Here is a 20720-nt window from a genome sequence, read left to right on the forward strand (position 1 = left end):
GTGCGCCGTGTTCATGTTGTACTCGGGACTGCCACCATAATTCCATACTTCAATGACCGACACAATCAAGACTCTTCCAACTGTCTACACTGTGCAGGGTCCGGATTAATGAGGTTTCACGACCCCCCACATGTTATTTGATGTTTGACAAAGATCTCACCATGTCATACACATTGATTAAATACCCGCTGTCAAGATCATTTGTTTCGTATACTTTTTGCACGGTGTTTTTACATTGCACACACAGTCAGAAGTACATTTTGTTTCTCGGGAATGACGCAAAAAAAGTCATAATTGATACCTGGAACACCATCTGTGTAGCGCTGTTTTGAAATTAGACTCTGTAGGTGTTTGTTTTACAGCGCATCTCTTGATACCGCGTTAAGCGCACATGTAAATAGATTTCGCTTTTACTGGGCGGCTCGACGAACAAGTGCAACCGAAGAACACTCCCATATTGTATCGGCAAACTATGTAGATAAGGACAACCGATGGGTGTTGACAAGCGATGCAGTTTAACTCATGCCTATCCTCTTGAACCACGTGACATATGACCTATGACCTGCAGCAACCGCCAGGTCACGGTGACCGACCGCTGGCAAATGTCTGGAGTGCGTCTATAAACACAACAATGTTTCAATCTGGAAAAAGAGTGTGCATGTTGTTTCGATACATGCATTTGATGTATATTCACAGTAGCAGTGTTTACACACACACCTGGCGTAATCAGTGGATTTTCAAGGAGATATCATTGTTGTCGAGTCACGAAATAAACACGACGCTCTTTCTATCCAAGGACTTGTTTTGAGCGTTCTGTGTTGCATGCGTAACCGGTGACATTATCACGATAAAGGAGGTGGGTGGTGATTGTATAGGTGATTAGAAGCAGACAAAGACGTATGTTTGAATGGTGAGAAAGATGCCCCCCCCCCCCCCCCCCCCCCCCCCCCCCACACACACACACACACACACACTTTTGACCTATAAAACATACACACGGAGGCCTAAACTCACGCCTGTTTAAGTATGATATTTATAACAATTATATTGGCTTATAACAATATGTGTAACTGTCCAATTGTTATTAAAATCATCATTATTATTGATGAAGATTACTTTAATCTTTTGACAGTTACACATATTTTGTTTTAAGCTATAGTACGATGAGTTATACGTGTTTTAAGGAGAATAAATACTCGGGTTAATATATAGTATCATGTACGTTGCTTAAGCGATAGGCATTCTTAGTTCCTCAATTATGAAGGCATTTGCAAACGCTTTCAACATTTCATATTTTATGTACCCAGGTATACGTAATGTTAAGGAGTGCCGCGAGTACTTAGCGCGCTCAGATGTTATAATTAACGATAGGGACACGGGTGACCCAGTCGTGTGAGGCGCTGAAATCAGAGTTGCGTCCCCTTGGCGTACCAGGCACCTCTGATCGTGGGTTCCAATCCCAGCTTCGACCTGATTATGTTTCTTGGTTTGTCAGACCTTTAACCGTACCCATAGGGTTCACCAAAGCGGTAAACATCTGAGACCTGCATTACTACGGGCTTTCCTCCCACATCGGACACACCGTCATATAACTGGAATACTTCCCGAAGCGACGTGACACCGAACTAGCCTAGTCGAAGTGATCCAATACACTGAGGGGGCACGGGTGGCCCAGTCCCTAAGGCGCCGCGAGGCGATGTGCAGAGTTGCGTCCCTTGGGCACGCCAGAAACCTATGGTTGTGGGTTCGAATCCCGGTTCGCCCCGATTATGTATCTAGGTTTTTTCAGCACCATACCCGTGGTCGTGGGTTTCACCGAAGTGGTAAACGTCTGAGACCTGCATCACTTCGGGCTTTCCTCCCACATTAAGCTGACATGCCGCGATATAACTGGAATACTATTAAAAGCGGCGTTAAACCCAACTCACTCACTCACCCAATACATGGATAAGTCGTATTGTTCATAGAAAAATGCTCTACCTCAGCGAGGTTGCAAAAGTCGTAGCTTTGATAACTCCCACAAGTCCGACTATACTTTCATTGTTATAACACTGTCCGTATGTGTGCACCTTTACGAAGGCACGTATTTACGGTGACAGATTAACACATGTTAAAAACGGATTTCGCGCATATGTTACGTTTCCATGCTAGTCTGGCATCACCCGTGCTAATATCTGATTACTTCTGATATATGATTATAACGTCTGACGTTGACGTCATATATATAATAACCGGTCGTATACAGGGGAATATGGATCTTTTATTGACATAATTATTATCGTCACCGAGTTTTTCACTTATACGGTCATAAAACAAAACGGGAATAGTCATGTTTGAACATTTGGAGGTGTGACAGTTTGTCCATATATCGTTCCGTTATCGTGTAGATTACAAGAGGTTACCCTGTAATACATTATGGTGATCAATGAAATGTCATCCACTTGTCAGTGAACTAATCCATATATCCTCGAAACATCCTTATTTAATACTTTCGGACCACATGGCCAAACAGGAAAGCACCATCTGTTTCAAGAGGCGATTGTGATTGGTTGTAACATTAACCTATAGTTAGCGGTTTGATTGTCAGGACGGTTATGTATGCTTAAACTGCAAGGGCATTCTTTCGCCCTGATTTTAAAGAAGAAACTTAAAAAACGATTCCAACTCAAGTCAAGAATGATTTGGCAAATATATACTACTCAAAAGAAGTTAAGGATCACCTGATTCTTTCATATTACCATAGTTAATCTCTCATATCATGACAGATTAATTTTACCATTATGAAAGAATCGGGTGATCCTTAACTTCTTTTGAGTAGTATATAGAATTCCTCAGTTCTAGCTTGCAATTAAGCTTTGGTCTTGGCTTAATTTGAATTAACTTTTTACTTTGTAGAAATACATTTTAGAATAATAACTTTATTTCTGGGACATTGTAATGAGAGGCCAGAGTGGAACTAAGCCATTGGCTCTGTGTAATTATGACAGTCGCAAGCCTCAATACACCCTAAACAATGAGCCAATAGACAAAAACATTTGCTCAACTGAATTATCCCGAACTAGCGTCTCTTCTAAAACAATCGGAATTTTTTTTATATAACATACACAACCCACCTCGAAAGAACACATCCACTGGCAGGGAGAAAGATAGGGCGTGGCAGAGCCGGTCAGGGGTGGCTGTTTGTATTTGATTCGTAAAATGACTGAACGTCAATGATCGGCTTTAGGTGTTGACGAACCACTAACAAGAGTCACACAAACAGCTTGAAGCTGAATTTAGTCGGCTGACCAAATGCTTCTGTGTGGCTGTTTTGGGAACACTGTCTTCTGGATTAACGTCATCTCTGTAATCATGTTTTATCCAATTATACGCTGACTATAAAGTCGTTATCTGTATAATGCATTCCCTGCACAAGCCGAATCCAGTTAACAGGTGGGAAGAAAACACAGAAATAAAATAAACGTACATGTGCTGCGGAGCCCCTTGGATTATCTCCCCAGCTGCCCGTCCATGTCATACGTACAGGTTCCATTTGGAAATATCATTAATAGTTTGCGAAGCTGTTTCTCGTAAATGCGATGTTTATCAACATTTTGTATATTGATGCGTGTTGAAAAATCGTGAACATATCCCTGCTTCCACGATGCATGTTGAAACGCATGAACCGATTTGCCATTGAACGTCCCAGTTATGTAACCTTCAGACGGTTGAGAAAATTAATTCCCTTGTCACCTTTCAAAGAAAATAATTTGACATTTTGAATTTAAGAGCGGGTACTATTTAAACTTTTACAGCAAAAAAGGACAGCATTCGGTTATGCATGTTTGCACATCAGGATAGTGTTGACTTTCCCAGGTCTCTACCACCACGTGGTACAAACAATCACAACGCCATCTGTCGCTTGTTTTCTGTCTAAAGTTATTTTCTTTTGTTTGTGTTGGCTTTACTCTCATTAGAAGAACCTCAGTTTCGTATTTGCCATTATTTGAACATTTCTTTAGCTGTAGAATTATGAAAGGTTTTGTCCATTTGAAGTTTGACTATGTAAATATTTTTTTCATTCTTTCACTCCAGCCTGTAATTTTTATTCAACTTATTTCAGTAGATTGAGTATGACTATGGTTTTCGCCGCTTTTAGCAATATTCCAGCAATATCACGGCGGGGGACACCAGAAATGGGCTTCTCACATTGTACCCATGTCGGGAATCGAACCCGGGTCTTCGGCGTGGCGAGCGAACGCTTTAACCGCTAGGCTACCCGACCGTCCCTATTTCAGGAGAACTTGGTTGGATAATGTTTTGAAATGACGGATATCGATTGATTCAGATATCTTCCAGTTTCTCAACGACTTCTAGATCCGAGTGTTCGACATGCTCTTTGACTATGTGACTCTAACAGGGGATTATCGTACTTGATGAAACTCCCAATGCCTTGATGTGGGCATCTTGACAACTGGTCTTTAGTACAGGAAGATAAAACATTTTGTAACATGTTTTGTTATGACACAAAATCATTATTATGAGTGAGTGACTAATGTTTTACGCCGCTTTCCAATAGGTCTTCAGCAACCAATGCTTGTCGTAAGAGCCGACTAACGGGATTGGCTGGTCAGGCTCGCTGACTTGGTTGATGCATGTCATCGTTTTCCAATTGCGTAGATCGATCGATGCTCATGTCAATCACTGGATTGTCTGGTCCAGACTCGATTATTTACAGACCGCCGTCATATAGCTGGAATATTGCTGAGTACACACAAACCAACTTAATGGAAGGAGTAATTGGACTTGATAAAAATGGGAATATTTGTTCCCAGAATGACAGGACAGGGCATCCTGAGTTGTCCCTCAAATGTTCCTGTTTCGTATCCGAGATGCGCCACTATTCCTAGTTTTCATTCATACCTCTCAGTATTTGACCCCCAGCATCCTTGTGTACAGACCTCTCAGTATTTGACTCCCAGCCTCCTTGTGTACAGACCTCTCAGTATTTGACCCCCAGCCTCCTTGTGTACAAACCTCTCAGTATTTGACCCCCAGCATCCTAGTGTACAGACCTCTCAGTATTTGACCCCCAGCCTCCTTGTGTACAGACCTCTCAGTATTTGACCCCCAGCATCCTAGTGTACAGACCTCTCAGTATTTGACCCCCAGCATCCTTGTGTACAGACCTCTCAGTATTTGACCCCCATCATCCTTGTGTACAGACCTCTCAGTATTTGACTCCCAGCATCCTAGTGTACAGACCTCTCAGTATTTGACCCCCATCATCCTTGTGTACAGACCTCTCAGTATTTGACCCCCAGCATCCTTGTGTACAGACCTCTCAGTATTTGACCCCATCATCCTTGTGTACAGACCTCTCAGTATTTGACCCCATCATCCTTGTGTACAGACCTCTCAGTATTTGACCCCCAGCATCCTTGTGTACAGACCTCTCAGTATTTGACCCCCAGCATCCTTGTGTACAGACCTCTCAGTATTTGACCCCCAGCCTCCTTGTGTACAGACCTCTCAGTATTTGACTCCCAGCATCCTTGTGTACAGACCTCTCAGTTTTTGATTCCCAGCATCCTTGTGTACAGACCTCTCAGTATTTGACCCCCAGCATCCTTGTGTACAGACCTCTCAGTATTTGACCCCCAGCATCCTTGTGTACAGACCTCTCAGTATTTGACCCCCAGCATCCTTGTGTACAGACCTCTCAGTATTTGACTCCCAGCATCTTTGTGTACAGACCTCTCAGTATTTGACTCCCAGCATCTTTGTGTACAGACCTCTCAGTATTTGACCCCCAGCATCCTTGTGTACAGACCTCTCAGTATTTGACCTCCAGCATCCTTGTGTACAGACCTCTCAGTATTTGAACCCCAGCATCCTTGTGTACAGACCTCTCAGTATTTGAACCCCAGCATCCTTGTGAAGCGATTTGACTTTGCTCACATGCACATTGTGGTTTTTGTCAGTTGCACATCTTGTATGCAAACAACTAACCTCGTTTCTGTCTTCACCGCCTAATTATTTCCCCGACGAGGCCATTTTGTCCGTGACACTTCCGGTGATAAGCAATGATCTACACAAACGGCTTTTTACCCTTGGGCACATCAGCTCATCAGAAAGGTCTCGGCGATTCCTGTAAATGTAATCAAGACGAAATTAGCTCGACAATTCATACATCACACACTCCTTGTTCACTGAGTGTGTAACTTGGGTTTAACGCCTCTTTGGACAGTATTTCAGTTATATCAACTTGATATTGAGGAAAGTCCAAAATGATGCAGGTTTTAGATGTTTACCACCTTTTGGAAACCCACGAGCACGGGAAAGGCGCTGGCAAACCTAAAAACATAATTGTGTAGAACCGAGATTCGAACCCACGATCATGGGATTCTGGCCTGTGATACGAGAGGTGGAATCTGATTGGTCCATAGGAGAGGCTTAGAAGGGACATAACTGGTAATAGCCACTGGTGGCGCTACGATCGAGCCCAGTAATTCCAGCCTAGTTCGGCAATGGTGGAAACTCGACTTTTATAGTCTGTTAACTCTCTTGCCTCGGGAAGATGAGCGAACTGCGGCGCTGGTTCATTATCAACAGTAGATTGGGTAATGGATTAAAACACTCTCCTTGCTTTAAACAAGTTGCAATCTTTGTTATCAGTAAAGCTAATCGTATATTTACATTGTCTTGCTTGAAAAACTGTCAGGCAGCATTCGGTGCAAAGTGAAGATGGAAGAGGCGTGTAAGCAGATGATGGCAGGAGTGGCGCATGTTATCACATCCTGGCACTGACGTGTGCACGCGCTGCACCATCTGTCATATCTGTTCCCCCCCCCCCAGTGTGTTTGGGGATACCACACAGCTCTGACATAAATCAGTTAACGCTCATTCAGATAACAAATAGGGCACGGGTGGCCCCGCCATAATTCTCTGTGCAGAGTTGCGTCCTTTAGTGTGCCAGGATCCTATGGTGTGGGTTTGAATGCCAGTTTCACCTTGATTATGATCGATGGTTTGTCAGCGTCATGCCGATGCTCGCAATTTTCAACAAAGTGGTATTAAACTGGCTCAATTCGGGATTTCCTCACACATCAAGCGGACACGTTGTGATGCAATGGACATTCCTTTCAAAACGTCTCTGAGCCTATTCACGTACTTTTTGTTCATGAAACCAAACGTGTCCTTGCTATTCCTCTTCAGTCAAAGGTCACCGATCAGTTCTAACCTTTGCCGCGTCATACAAGACATGGGGCTTCCCAAACACTTGATACAACGCCTGTATGTATGGCAGGCGAGCCCTCGCTCTCTCAGACTTCCTGTAGACTTTCTATTATTGACTCTGCTCAATTGGAACCGACTAGTAACGGAAATGTTGCCTTGGCTTTCAGCGAAGGTTTTCGTAAGTCTGGCAGTTCCTGAAAATGCGTATAATATTTCTTAAATCTCTTGTGGAAGAACGCAGTTGGATCCCATAGTAACAGTAACGCTACCTTGATTTGAAAAGATGTTTTTTTATAGAGCCTTGTGTTAGAAAAGTATACCTATGCCTTGTCCAATGTTATACCCAGTTGCGTGACGGATTCTATACGTGTTCCTATGTGATTAGGTCAACATTTAGTCTATGAAATCGTGCATTACACTATACAAATAATTTTCCCGATGCTGATTTGCTGGCTAGACTTACTTTTGTATACATATCTAGATTGTTTTTTTTTCCATAAATAAATGGTGCAGGACTTATGTGATATCTGTGTTATGTGTGATAAATGTAATATCTATAATATATTCGTTTTATATGTAATACATGTTATATACTGGACGGGTAAGACATATATGATATACTAGTACGCATTATGCGGCATGCCTGCAGAATCTAATAGAACAACGCGAATGTTTATAATATTGGTTATAAGCAAAAAATGTAAAAACACTTTCACAAGATGCGTCACATTATCGTTTTAGTATTTACAAAAAAACGCCATAGAAAAGTATCACAAATACATACCAACCACTCCTCAAGCATATTTAACGCCTTGAAGACTAAATGTCACCTTTTCAATGATACTATTTTATAGTTCGCGGAGGATGCTAAATGTAAATGTCCAGGGAGGTGACGGGCTGTCTGAATAAAATTCTCCAGTAACATTGTTGGACTTATGGGAATACGGCAGGAATTTCTTTATCATCAAAAACACGGAACAGCAGCCAAGTTGAAGAGACAAACCTATTGGAAATGCAGAGTTGTCTGGTTCTCTTGATGGGCGGGGGCAGTGGTGATACCATGCAATCATTTATGTGAAGCAGGCATCGCTCTCCGATCTGGGATCGTGCATTTCCCCAGTGTGTATACGTTACTTATCAGGGGCGTTGGGTTACACGTAGAAGCCGCGCTGAAACCTGTTAGCGTAATTTAGTTAAAATAATCAAATTTACAGGGAAAGATATAGATGGTTGAAGAGCAATCCGGAATGCCATACATTCCGTATCTTACCATTAACTAAATTCCTGAATTTATCTCAAGCCTCCATTCATTTAATTCTCAAGAACTATTTATATATATATATATATATATATATAGAGAGAGAGAGAGAGAGTACAATAAAGAACAAAACGGTAAATCACGTGGCATGTCGAGTAATACGAGTTGAATGTAGTCATGCTCTATGCCTGTAGAGGTCGGATGGCCTAGTGGTTAATGTGCTGGTTCGTCACGACGAAGACCCGTGTTCGATCCTAAAATTAAGCCCTTTCTCAATGTATCTCGAAATATCAGGCCGGGGACACAGGAAATGAGCTTTACATATTGTATCAATGGAGAATCGAAGCCGGCCCTCATGACCCTTTAACCACTAGGCTAACCCACTACCCGAGTAAGGTTGAGATAAAGAAAATTGAGGGGTCAATCCCGACGTTTAGGCGATGGTGCTATTAATACTGAGACCTATATATCCACGGTGAAGGGATTACGCTTTTTGCTGACTTGATTCGTCACGGAAATATTTCCTGGAGGGCTTTAAATAATATGCTACGCCCATGTGTATAATTTGTCAAATCTCACGCTTGAATGTCGGCAATGATTCATTGCTAGCGCTGGAGATTAAACCGCCGTGTTTGTTAATGAAGGCGCGTTATAGCACACGTGAAAATATCGATTACAAAAAACTAAATATGAGTAATAATTTATTGTTAAAGCGAAATGTGAATGAGAAATGCCCGACATCCTGTCTGCATTAGACTGGTTTTTTTCAACTTATTTAGAAAATGTGTAAGGCTATTTTCCCCAGACTTGAGTTCACGTTTTAACGTAAAACATATGATTGTATTGTGATAATAATTTGCTGTTATGCTTAATATATCAACCGTAGGCATGGGCACTTCAGACTACAGATAAAGTGGTAGCTTTCTTACCTTGTTCATTTTCGTAACGCATTTGTTATTTACAGATTCCGAATGATCTATACGTGTAATTGTTTACAGTGAACCAAAGGCGTGTATTGATATATACGTGAACGTATACAGAATATTCGATGAACACTCATTACCTTTTGAGTCAACAAAATGGCCGTATATGAATCCGGGATCACAACCCCTTCCCCTCCTCAACCCCCGTCACTGACACCCCACCCCCAACCCCCCTGTAACTCACCCCCGCCCCTTCCACAACCCCACCCTCCCTCCCTCCCCCAAACACACGCATACACTCACCCCTCTCCTAGTGTTATCGGGTATTACATTCTCGCCAATGTATACATTGAGCCTATTGTGGAAAATGTGAAGAAAACACATCCGATAAATAATCTACCCGCGCTACCCTCTCTTTAGGTGTTGCAAGGGGTGACGGAGACAATGCACGTCTCGCCTTCCATATTTGTGGAACCCGATTTACACTATTGTATATAGATCAGGAGCAATTTCAAACACCCTCGTCACCCTCGTAGTCCCCCACCCCCACCCCCCCCCACCCCCCCACCCCCACGATTGCACCCGGAGTAATGGGGTTACACGTTGAATTGTTCGCGTCCTTCATGCATATATGCATGAATGTTTCGCTTTCCCCATGCATCTGAAGAAACAGCCCCGCTTTCAAAGCCTTCTTATCGATCAAAATACCGGACAGGCGTGATCGATTTTTTCATGTTTCCTGTCCTTAAAAGTGTTTTGTTTGTTGTTTTGTTTGTTGTTTTGAACAACATAATCTCTACCCGTAATGTTTATGCCAACCTACCGCACACAAAGCCAAGCTTGTTCAACTTCACAGCCTGTGCAAGTATTCCCACATGCCTGTTCCTTTATGCTCATTTCTCAACATAAAATTCACACCAATTCAAACGTTTCAGAATTGTTTTTAATACAGTAATAAAACATGATTAATTCTTCAATACGCCCCTTCAGCTCTTACCGTTGCCAGCATCACATATACGATAATTGCTGGTTTAACCTTCGTAACAGAGCTGTTTTAGATACAGTTCTTGATCTGAAGATTCTAACGTCTTACCATGGGCACGTGTCAGTGCCATTGGGTGGTCTTCGAGGAAGATCGTCTTTTGAGTAGCATAATGATTAGATTTTGAAAGATGTCTATGTTATTGGTAATTTAAAACCAGTACTGATAATAGTATCTCTGGATGTCCAAATATCCAGAAGTGGCCCTGATGCAGATAGGATAGGTAGCCACCATGGGATTTCGTGGTGATGATTTTAACGTTGTAAGATGTATTACTTCTAGCATAACGGGGGCACGGGTGGCCCAGTCGTCTAAGGCGCCGTGATTCACTGTGCAGAGTTGCGTCCCTTGGGTTCGAATCCCGGTTCGCCCCAATTATGTTTCTAGGTTTGTCAGCATCATACCCGTGCTCGTGGGTTTCACCGAAGTGGTAAACGTCCGAGACCTGCATCACTTCGGGATTTCCTCCCACATTAAGCTGACACGCCGTGATATAACTGGAATACTGTTAAAAGCGGCGTAAAACCCAACTCACTCACTCACTCGAGCAGTACATTCGACGTCTTCCCGAGGCAAGGGAGTTAACTGACTATAAAAGTGGAAACTGTTAACGCCCTTGCCTCGGGAAGATGTACATTCGTTTGCGTTATACCGGTTGTATTTCCTCATAATTGTTAGGATACATTGTCTAAGTTAATCTTACTAGCAGTCATGGACAACGTTTACAAAGTTATGTCTATACTGAAGTTCTTGCTTTTGTCCTTGGACACACATGTGACATACAGGGCTCCTTGAACATGACAGATAACACGTATAATTGTTTAAATGTTGTTTCCATCACAGAAACATGTAAAGTCGGTCACTTTGTCACAACTTTAGTGAAAATTCAAGATGGCCATAATTTTAATCAAGATGGCCGCCAACCTTCCTTTTAAATAGAACCACTTTTGTTGATAAATCCTAAAAGTGTTTAAGTTACGATTATCTGGGCGTTAATAACACTTTGGAACGGTTCCACGTGTGTTTATGTTTGAGTTTGCAGTCGATGCCTTTTTTGCAGTACTTTCTTCAGTTCTCTGAAATATTTGTTAATTCCATTAGTACCTTTACACGAGACTTTGGTCCTTCATATGAACATCCGGTCTACCAATCTGTGCCTCCTTCCCGTTTCAATCTACACCTCATTACTGGTTGTTTTTCTGTCCACTTAACATTCTCAAGGTGATAATCCCTCACAAAAACAAAATGTTTATATGTTTGAAGCTGACGTGAGTTAACATGGTCCTGCAAATAGTTTTAATAATTATTACCACATTCTATCTCAGTATCGGGACCATCTCGACAGAAAGTTAAACTGAAACGTCGCATCATTATAACATCGATGTCAGTACAGGAGACGTTGACTAAAAAACGACCAAAGAAATCCATAATCACAAGAAATCTGGAAAAAGCAGGGTCCATTGTACGATACCAACTACATCATCAGCATGTTTTTTTAATTCAAAATTGAATAGTGAGAATCGCAAAAAGGTGGCAATCTTTACAAACTCATGCAAGGGCAAGTCAATTGTTAGCCTAAAAAAACTGGGACTATATGGAACACGTCAAATTTTGACATGTCAAACTTGGAATTTGGAAACTCCCTTAAACAGGACGGTAGTGTTCCCAGTGAAACCGTCCTGCGTAACGAATGATAGATTAAGACTATAGCCCCTTTTCTATATAATCTACATTTTGACATTCCGGGCAGTGATCATCCGGAATGCGGATAATGTCCGGTTTAACGAGGTTTTACTGTATTCAAGCTGTGATCCAAAATCTCCATACCTGGTGCCGAGGTGGTTATGAAATAGTTTGCAAAGCAAAGCTTGTAGATATAAAACGTCATCGTCAGAGAATTATCACCCTTGATTATCCGAAACAAATTCTTTATGAATGGGTCACTGAAAATGATTACACACGTGTCAGGAGGAATGTTAACGTTTTATCGCCCGTTAAAAAAATTGCAGTTGCGTACACCGAGTAATCAAACGTGTACACTAGCTTTAAGTCGCTCAAAAGACATAACAAATAAGACAAGACTGAATTAAATTCAGTTTCACTCCCGCCATGGGGAGTTTATTGAATTTATATGTCAGTAGCATAACATACAGGGTTTTTAGGTGCTTTGTAGAGGAAATATCACTGGGTTAGTGAGATCTAAGTTCTCAGCAGGTATTCGCGGTATGTCAGATGGTAGAGACTGCTGAAATGACATGTTTGTTTTAGCAAGTAGAGAGAATACCACGGCCGATGTTCAGACAGTTTGTGACAAGCAGAGATTCTCTTTCTTTGCCTCTCTGCGCGTGTGCGTTTTACGCCTTAAAGGTGCCTCGGTGATGAGGCGTGGGCTGATGGACTGCTTCTTGCAATCCCGTTATGACCTATTTAAGGCGTGGGCACTTATCAGGATTTTGGGCTTTAGAAACTGATTAAGAAGTCAGACTGTTACACGCGTTCGGCTGGCGAAGATACACTTGTCGATCCCCTTTAAGGGCATAGCAGGACCTTAAGACTCCAGACTGTCACGCACATTCGGCTAGACAGTTACCAGAATGTTGATCCCCTTTTAAAAAGAATCGCACTCCAGAATGTCACATCAACCCCGTTAGAACAATTCCAGACGTGAAGACAGGAGAGCCCCTTTAAGAAGATATATTCATAACGTTATCACTCTTAATAACGAATAAAGTAAGCCTCTATCGTCAGTAACGCAGACTCGGTAACACCTTCACAATACACACTGGGAATTCAAATTTAAACAATTAATTCGGGTTTTTTTTCAGTTGAATAACACAATGTCAATTATAAACACGATAATTAATATTTTTTGTCTCATTAATCTTAACAAAAGGGGGGGAGGTCGGGTAGCCTAGTGGTTAAAGCGTTCGCTCGTCACGCCGAAGACCTGGGTTCGATTCCCGACATGGGTACAATGTGTGAAGCCCATTTGTGGTGTCCCCCGCCGTGATATTGCTGGAATATTGCTAAAAGTGGCGTAAAACCATAATCACTCACTCACTTAACAAAAGGCCGTAAAGCCGAGTGAATTATATTGTAGCCGCGAATGGAATGCAGTGGCTGTAATATGTTAGACTGCCTCGCCCCGGGCGAGTGTACTTGTGTCATCCAGATAACTTCCTAGAGTCGGATGTTTGTCAGATGCTGCAGAATGTTTACAATACCTGCCTTTACAATGAGAATTAATTAGATACCAACGGCACTGTCGTTGATTCATGACAAGGGGCATGCCGTTGCTCTCCAGCGTGTTTTACTGTTATGACTACATGGTTACGTTACATAACGGCACATGAAATACGTTTTCTGGAAGTCACCGCACCACCTGTGAAAGCCACTTGAATGTGTTAGAGATGAATGGGCGAGGAGGTAGGACGCAGATACAATGTTTGATGTATCCAGAAGTAAATATAACATAATGGTTTCTCCTTTGATGCTGTATACTACATTGAACATGTTAATAAAACATTTTTATGTGTATCTACGTATTGTCGCATCCCATATTTCTTCATCAGTGTAAATAAGTAAACATTGATTTTTTTTTTTTTTAACGTGAACGATCAACGGATTCTTGGCAATAGGATTTTTTAAAATGACACCATGCTATGCCTCACAAGTAGAACTGAGAAGCATCACTGTGTAAACATAATTTCGTTGAAGTCACGTTTATTCAAACACGTTCAAGTGTATCATGCTCTGAAATTTCAATTTCTTTTTTTTTTATTTAAAACTGTGATAAACACTGCAGCTCACGAGGGTCACCTTTCAAATTTTATTCAAACACAGAATAAGGTTTTTCGAAAACCTCTGACTCGACCCAGGCATGCTGCGCTACGTTCCAGACGCGGTCGGTATTTATGAAGTAGTCATTAAACCACGTGAGGACTGTGACATGTTTAACTTGCCAAATGTCATGTTGGCCTAGATCACGTGACCGGCATCATTATGGTATTTAAGGCCAATATATAACGGTTAAGACTTGCTGAAGACGTGTAATTACAAGTCTTGTGTGCAGTATCTATGTAGTGTTCCAATTCAATATACTCTGCCATTATCCACACAGATATGCTATGTACAAAAGAGCGGACATCCTACCTCTACATATACGTCAATATTAATACAATTATATTAACATGTTGATATTGTTTTCAAATGTTTGTTTGTTGTTTAACGCCGCACTCAGCAATATTCCAGCTATATGACGGCTGTCTGTAAATATCGAGTCTGGACCAGACAATCCAGTGATTAACATCATGAGCATGGATCCACGCTATTGGGATAGATGGCATGCATCAACCAAGTCAGCGAGCCTGACCAGCCAATCCCGTTATTCGCCTCTTACGACAAGCATAGTCACCTTTTACGGCAATCATGGGTTGCTGAAGAACTATTCTACCCCGGAATCTTCACGGGTCTAGAAAATCTATTCTATTTATATGGTGATTTAAGTGCTTCCACACAGAGAAAGATAACATGTATTAATTTTAAATTGGTCATAATGATTGACCAAGGTCAAGAGAGTTGCTGCTACATATTTTAATAAACGGATGAAATAGCTATTGTCCTGCATAGCAGCAAAACAGTAAAACAGTAATTAAAAAAAGACATGAGCATGACGTCCACTTATGTATTCATGATGTCCACTTATGTATTCATGACGTCTACTTATGTATTCATGACGTCTACTTATGTATTCATGACGTCCACTTATGTATTCATGACATAACGTTAACATCAGTTCAACATTTCTTGGTCGAATGTCATCCACAAGTACACACCATGTCCTCGAAGACACTATACAAACAATAGGTAACGTTAAGGTCAAATTAAGTTTCCTTGATTCTGTGATGTCCCAACGTCATGTAAACAAAGGGTCGTAGAGTGTCGCCCTGGCTCATCCCGGCACGTTCATTGCCAGGTTTGCGGGGTCAGTTGTCCAATGACCGTCAAATATGCTGACCCCTTCGCAACGCTTGTCACCGAGATGCTAGACTAGCCATTACATGTGATGAAGCTGGTTGGGGAGAGCCAGCTTCGTGTATCTGCATACCGCGTTGTATTCATTCAGGTGGCGTTGGTATAGAAAATAGAATTGAAACATTCCAGCAGGTGGTTGGACCTGAGTAGATGGAACATAGGCTTGGCGACATGATGCTGCAATGCTGTGAAGCGATAAAACCACAGCGGGGTTTTAATAGGTTGTATTGTTAATACCAGGGCCTGTTTGTCGCATAGTGTGTGCAGTGCTTGACACTGATACGCATATGCATGAAAACACACGTACGCATCTTGTGATGGGGAGTTTAATGCCATCTGCATCTGTTTGTTGATATACGTTAACAGTGCTTGACTATTTCATATAGTTACATGTACATATTGTTTTGGAGGGGTTTAATACCATGAGAAATTGTTTGTTGAATTACTTAACAATTACGTTAACAGTGCTTGGTATACATACACATGAAAATAGCAGCTTAACTGTCGAGGGAGGAGGTGGGGGGGTCTTAAAATTCCGTGAATATTTTGTTTTTTGCATAAAGTAGCAGAATTTGATTTACATATATTATCAAACATGTGCTGATTGAAGTTAAGATTGAAATAAGTGTATTCAGGAACTCCCCGGTGGCGTGCAAGTACTTCGCATATAGATCACTGTCATGTCAATCACTGGATTATCTGGTCCAAATTCGATTATTTACAGACCGTCGTCATATAGCTGGAATATTGCTGAGTGCGGCGTTAATCAACAAACAAAACTTCGCATATAAAGAAGTTGTTGTTTTCATCCCCAGCAAGCAATTATGGACATTTGATATATATAACGAGTGTGTAAATTAGAGATTAACACAGTGAGTGTGAAAAGGTGATTGAGTTTAACGACGCTTTTAACAGTTTTCCATATATTAATGTGGCAGCAAAGCCCACAGTGAATTGTCAAGACCTCCTGTTTGTTGGATTAATAGAGGTTTTATTTGTCTGTCTGTTTGTTGAACGCTACAATGGGGAATATTCCAGTTATGACAACAGTCAGACAATCCAGTGACTGATATCCGCGCTGTCGGACCGAGCTCCGGCATCCGATCCGTTTAGTGGGTTCTTGATGACAAAGGGACGGTCGTGTAGCCTAGTGGTTAAAGCGTTCGCTCGTCACGCCGAAGACCCGGGTTCGATTACCGACATGGGTACAATGTGTGAAGCCCATGTCTGGTGTCCCCCGTCGTGATATTGCTGGAATATTGATAAAAGCGGCGTAACTCACTCACTCACTCACTCACTCATGATGACAAAGGTTGCTAGTGGCCTCCTTAAACCGGAGTGCCCACGGAGTATTACATTAACACTGATACCACGCACATGGGTCAATGAATTAATATTGTTTTACGTCGCCATCAGCACTATTCCCGTAATATAAACAGGAAATACTAAAAGCGGCGTTAAACCATTAAATACTCACTAGACGCTACCTAGCAGGGGACGGTCGGGTAGCCTAGTGGTTAAAGCGTTCGCTCGTCATGCCGAGGACCCCGGTTCGATTCCTGACATGGATACAATGTGTGAAGCCCGTCTCTGGTGTCCCCTGCCGTGATATTGCTGGAATATTGCTAAAAGCGGCGTAAAACCATACTCACTCACTCACACTACCTAGCGGTATCAGTGTTGCAGTGTAGGACGGCTGGTGAGCTCTGCGCCACTTGGAAACATAACCTTCTCTTCGGAGAAAAGTGCACATGATCTTGCAGCGAAAGAACTCCAAAATATGACATTTAAACCTTCTCGTTACTTTTGACATTTCCCTTTAAACTTCAAAATAACATCCAAGTAACAGGTTTGAAGTGTTTACACACAAAACAAGCAGAAAGCGTATTTTTATCTGGGGCACACAATAGACGTTTAATGCAAGGCTTTATGTAAAACCCATTCAAACTCGTGGAAGCTGGTATGGCAATATTTAACTTCTTCAAAAGTTCACGTTGACATAAGTATTGCTTTCCAGTGTTGTAAGGGGATACCACACAGCTCTGACATAAAATAGTTAACGCTCAATCGGAAGACAAATGGGGCCGGGTTGCCCCGCAATAAGTTTTTTGTGCAGAGTTGCGTCCTTTAGTATGCCAGGATCCTATGATGTGGGTTTGAATGCCAGTTTCACCTTGATTATGATCGACGGTTTGTCAGCATGATACAAAAAGTCGTGATTTTCACAAAGTGGTAGCTATCTCAACTCTGGCTTTCCCCTCGCATCGAACTGACTCGCAGTGGTGTCGCTAAAATAATGTTAAAGCGGCGTTAAATCGGCATTAAATCCCAACGACTCACTCAAAAGACGAAACCAAATCAAAACGTTTCGGTTTTTGGAAGATTTGTTGGTTGGTTGTTTGACGCTGCGATCAGCAATATACCAGCTATATGACGGCTGTAAATAATCGAGTCTGGACCAGACGGGCCAGTGATTGATATCATGAGCATTGATCTACATAATTGGGATTGATGACATGCATCAACCAAGTCAGCGATCCCGTTAGTCATCTTCTTCGACAAGCATAGTCGCCACTTACAACAAGCATGGGTTGTTGAAGACCTATTCTCTTCCCGGATCTTCCCGGGGAGGCTATTTGAAGAAAGTAATGCTAGTTCATATAGTACCATGGGTTGTATTTGTTAAAGTTAAGCCTCAGTTTAAATATATCTGTATTGAATGTGTGAAGTTTAACGGTTAACCCGATCATCCTGTTCTTATGACTGTACTACTTCCATTCAGTGGTCTGTCTTACTCGCAAGTTCTGTTTTACACCTCGCTCATATGCCAATCACATGCTCTGGCATCGAGGCTGCGCCGAAATACCACATCGGACATAGTTTACCGTTATATTACAGGTGCGCGAGTGCCGTGAAGATCACGATCATATAGAACATACCGACACCTTGTAGCCTTGCATGTACAATCTTCAGGATCCCGCAGACATGCATGTGTATTTTGTTTAATACTGAAATAGCAGGTAACAACTATCAGTAATGCAAGCACCGCCAAGTTGTCCTTCAGATCCCGCAGTCAGAATGTCAACTAGCATTTAGCAATATTAGCATCCTGCTGTCGGCATTGGTTCTGAAAAAAAATGATTATTTCATGTTTTTCATGTTTTTCATGTTTTTGATATATTCAAGTACCATTCAATACACGTTGTATCATCTTCGTGAATTACATGCCTGGCATGGCATGGTAAAACATTCGCAGAATCAATGTGATAAAAACTATATTTATATAAATGAACGACCAATTCGTTGTGATCATGTTAAATGGTCATACAAGCACAGGTTTTTTGTTGACTGTTGCTTGTTCGGTTTCCATGTCACGGCATGACACCCGTTTGAGGGCTGGGTAGATTCGGTCCCTAGTAACCAGTGATAGTCGCAACAGTCGCCTAAAATAGGTCGGGATATCCGGCTTGTCTGCTTGTATGTCAGCGTGACCCGGTGTCGTGACATTGCGCCCCCCCTGGCATGGATCGTTGCTCATACTGTCGGTCACCGGTTTGACTCGATTATATAGACTGTCGTGAAATAGCTTGAAAATTGCTGACCGTCGCGTTGATAAATATTCACTCACTGAATGTTGTATACGTACTGTTTCCTATGTCTTAAGGACCGCCTCCGTGGTCTAATGGTAGAGCCTCCGCCCGGAGAGCGGAAGGTCCGGGATTCCATCCCCGGCCGCGTCATACCATGATGTGAAAAGATAGTACTTGTTGTTACCCTGTCTGGCGCTCGGCATTAAGGGGCTAAAACAAGGACTGGTCGGCTCGGAGTCAGTATACTGTGTCTGAGTGGGGTATTTATGTTAAACTGCGGCATGGTATCTCAGTGAGCTAGCACTATAAATCGGCATCAGTCCGGACTCACACACACACACACACGCACGCACGCACGCACGCACGCACGCACGCACGCACGCACGCACGCACGCACGCACGCACGCACGCACGCACGCACGCACGCACGCACGCACGCACGCACGCACGCACGCACGCACGCACGCACGCACGCACGCACGCACGCACGCACGCACGCACGCACGCACGCACGCACGCACGCACGCACGCACGCACGCACGCACGCACGCACGCACGCACGCACGCACGCACGCACGCACGCACGCACGCACGCACGCACGCACGCACGCACGCACGCACGCACGCACGCACGCACGCACGCACGCACGCACGCACGCACGCACGCACGCACGCACGCACGCACGCACGCACGCACGCACGCACGCACGCACGCACGCACGCACGCACACACACACACACACGTACACACACGTACACACACACACACACACGTACACACACGTACACACACGTACACACACACACACACACACACACACACACACACACACACACACACACACACACACACACACACACACACACACACGTGTGCATGCACGTCGCTATATAAGTGCAATAATCTTGGACGCGACGTTAAACCCCATTTCACCACACCTCCTATGTCGTAATATTGTATTGTTTATTTTTTCTTGCAGCTCCACCAACAATGGCCTCTGTGTGTACTCCAACCAGGATCGCAACAGACCCGTCAACATTCCAAACCCTCAAGGTCAGACACCTCTCACCCTCATTTACCCAGCCACACCTTGTATGGCATACCACCAACACGAACATATTAATTAATAAACATCCCCGAAAGCCTTGGGGCAAGTCTGGATTTTTTCACATTCTTTTAGTTTCTGTACATTATGTTACAGGACAGGTAACAAAATAATTTCTAAAACTATTTTCATATCATAGAGATGCTGGCCTCACCAAGGTCAAGCTATAGCATTGTGTTGTGTGGGATGCTGTTTCCGCATCAGGTGCACATATAAAAGGATAAAGCGTCATATTTTTTATTAGTTGGTTGATGGATCTGCCCAACCTAAAAATCAGAAATGGTGAAAAAATCTGGTTTGACGCTTTTTATTACCGCTTCGTCAGATAATCACAATTATAGAAAAAAAAGCTATCACAAAGTGTTTCGCTGCCTGGCACAAACAATTATACATGCTCAACGATCCGTAAATGATATTCAGAGGTTCATCGCTACTCATACGGGTGGCACTGTATTCATGTAAAATGCTGTAAAAAATAACATTCCTGTCACATTTTAATTTCCATAAGGGCAGATAAATATACATTTTGAAACTGTATTGTTTTCTAAC

At 42.6% G+C, this 20720-nt stretch overlaps 1 protein-coding gene across 6 annotated transcripts in view; it reads left to right on the top strand.

Annotated features, from left to right (window-relative positions):
* The window catches only part of LOC139454516 (inositol 1,4,5-trisphosphate-gated calcium channel ITPR3-like), a 221133-nt gene that overhangs the window by 130140 nt on the left and 70273 nt on the right, over positions 1 to 20720 (top strand). For all 6 annotated transcript variants that reach the window (XM_071236273.1, XM_071236272.1, XM_071236275.1 and 3 more), the window contains one exon: positions 20046 to 20119. In XM_071236273.1, the coding sequence (XP_071092374.1) occupies positions 20046 to 20119 (74 nt within the window). The remainder of the gene's footprint in view (positions 1 to 20045; positions 20120 to 20720) is intronic.

Source organism: Haliotis cracherodii, unplaced genomic scaffold, assembly GCF_022045235.1.
Source record: "Haliotis cracherodii isolate W230 unplaced genomic scaffold, xgHalCrac1.p SCAF_10, whole genome shotgun sequence".
Classification (NCBI taxonomy): domain Eukaryota; kingdom Metazoa; phylum Mollusca; class Gastropoda; order Lepetellida; family Haliotidae; genus Haliotis; species Haliotis cracherodii.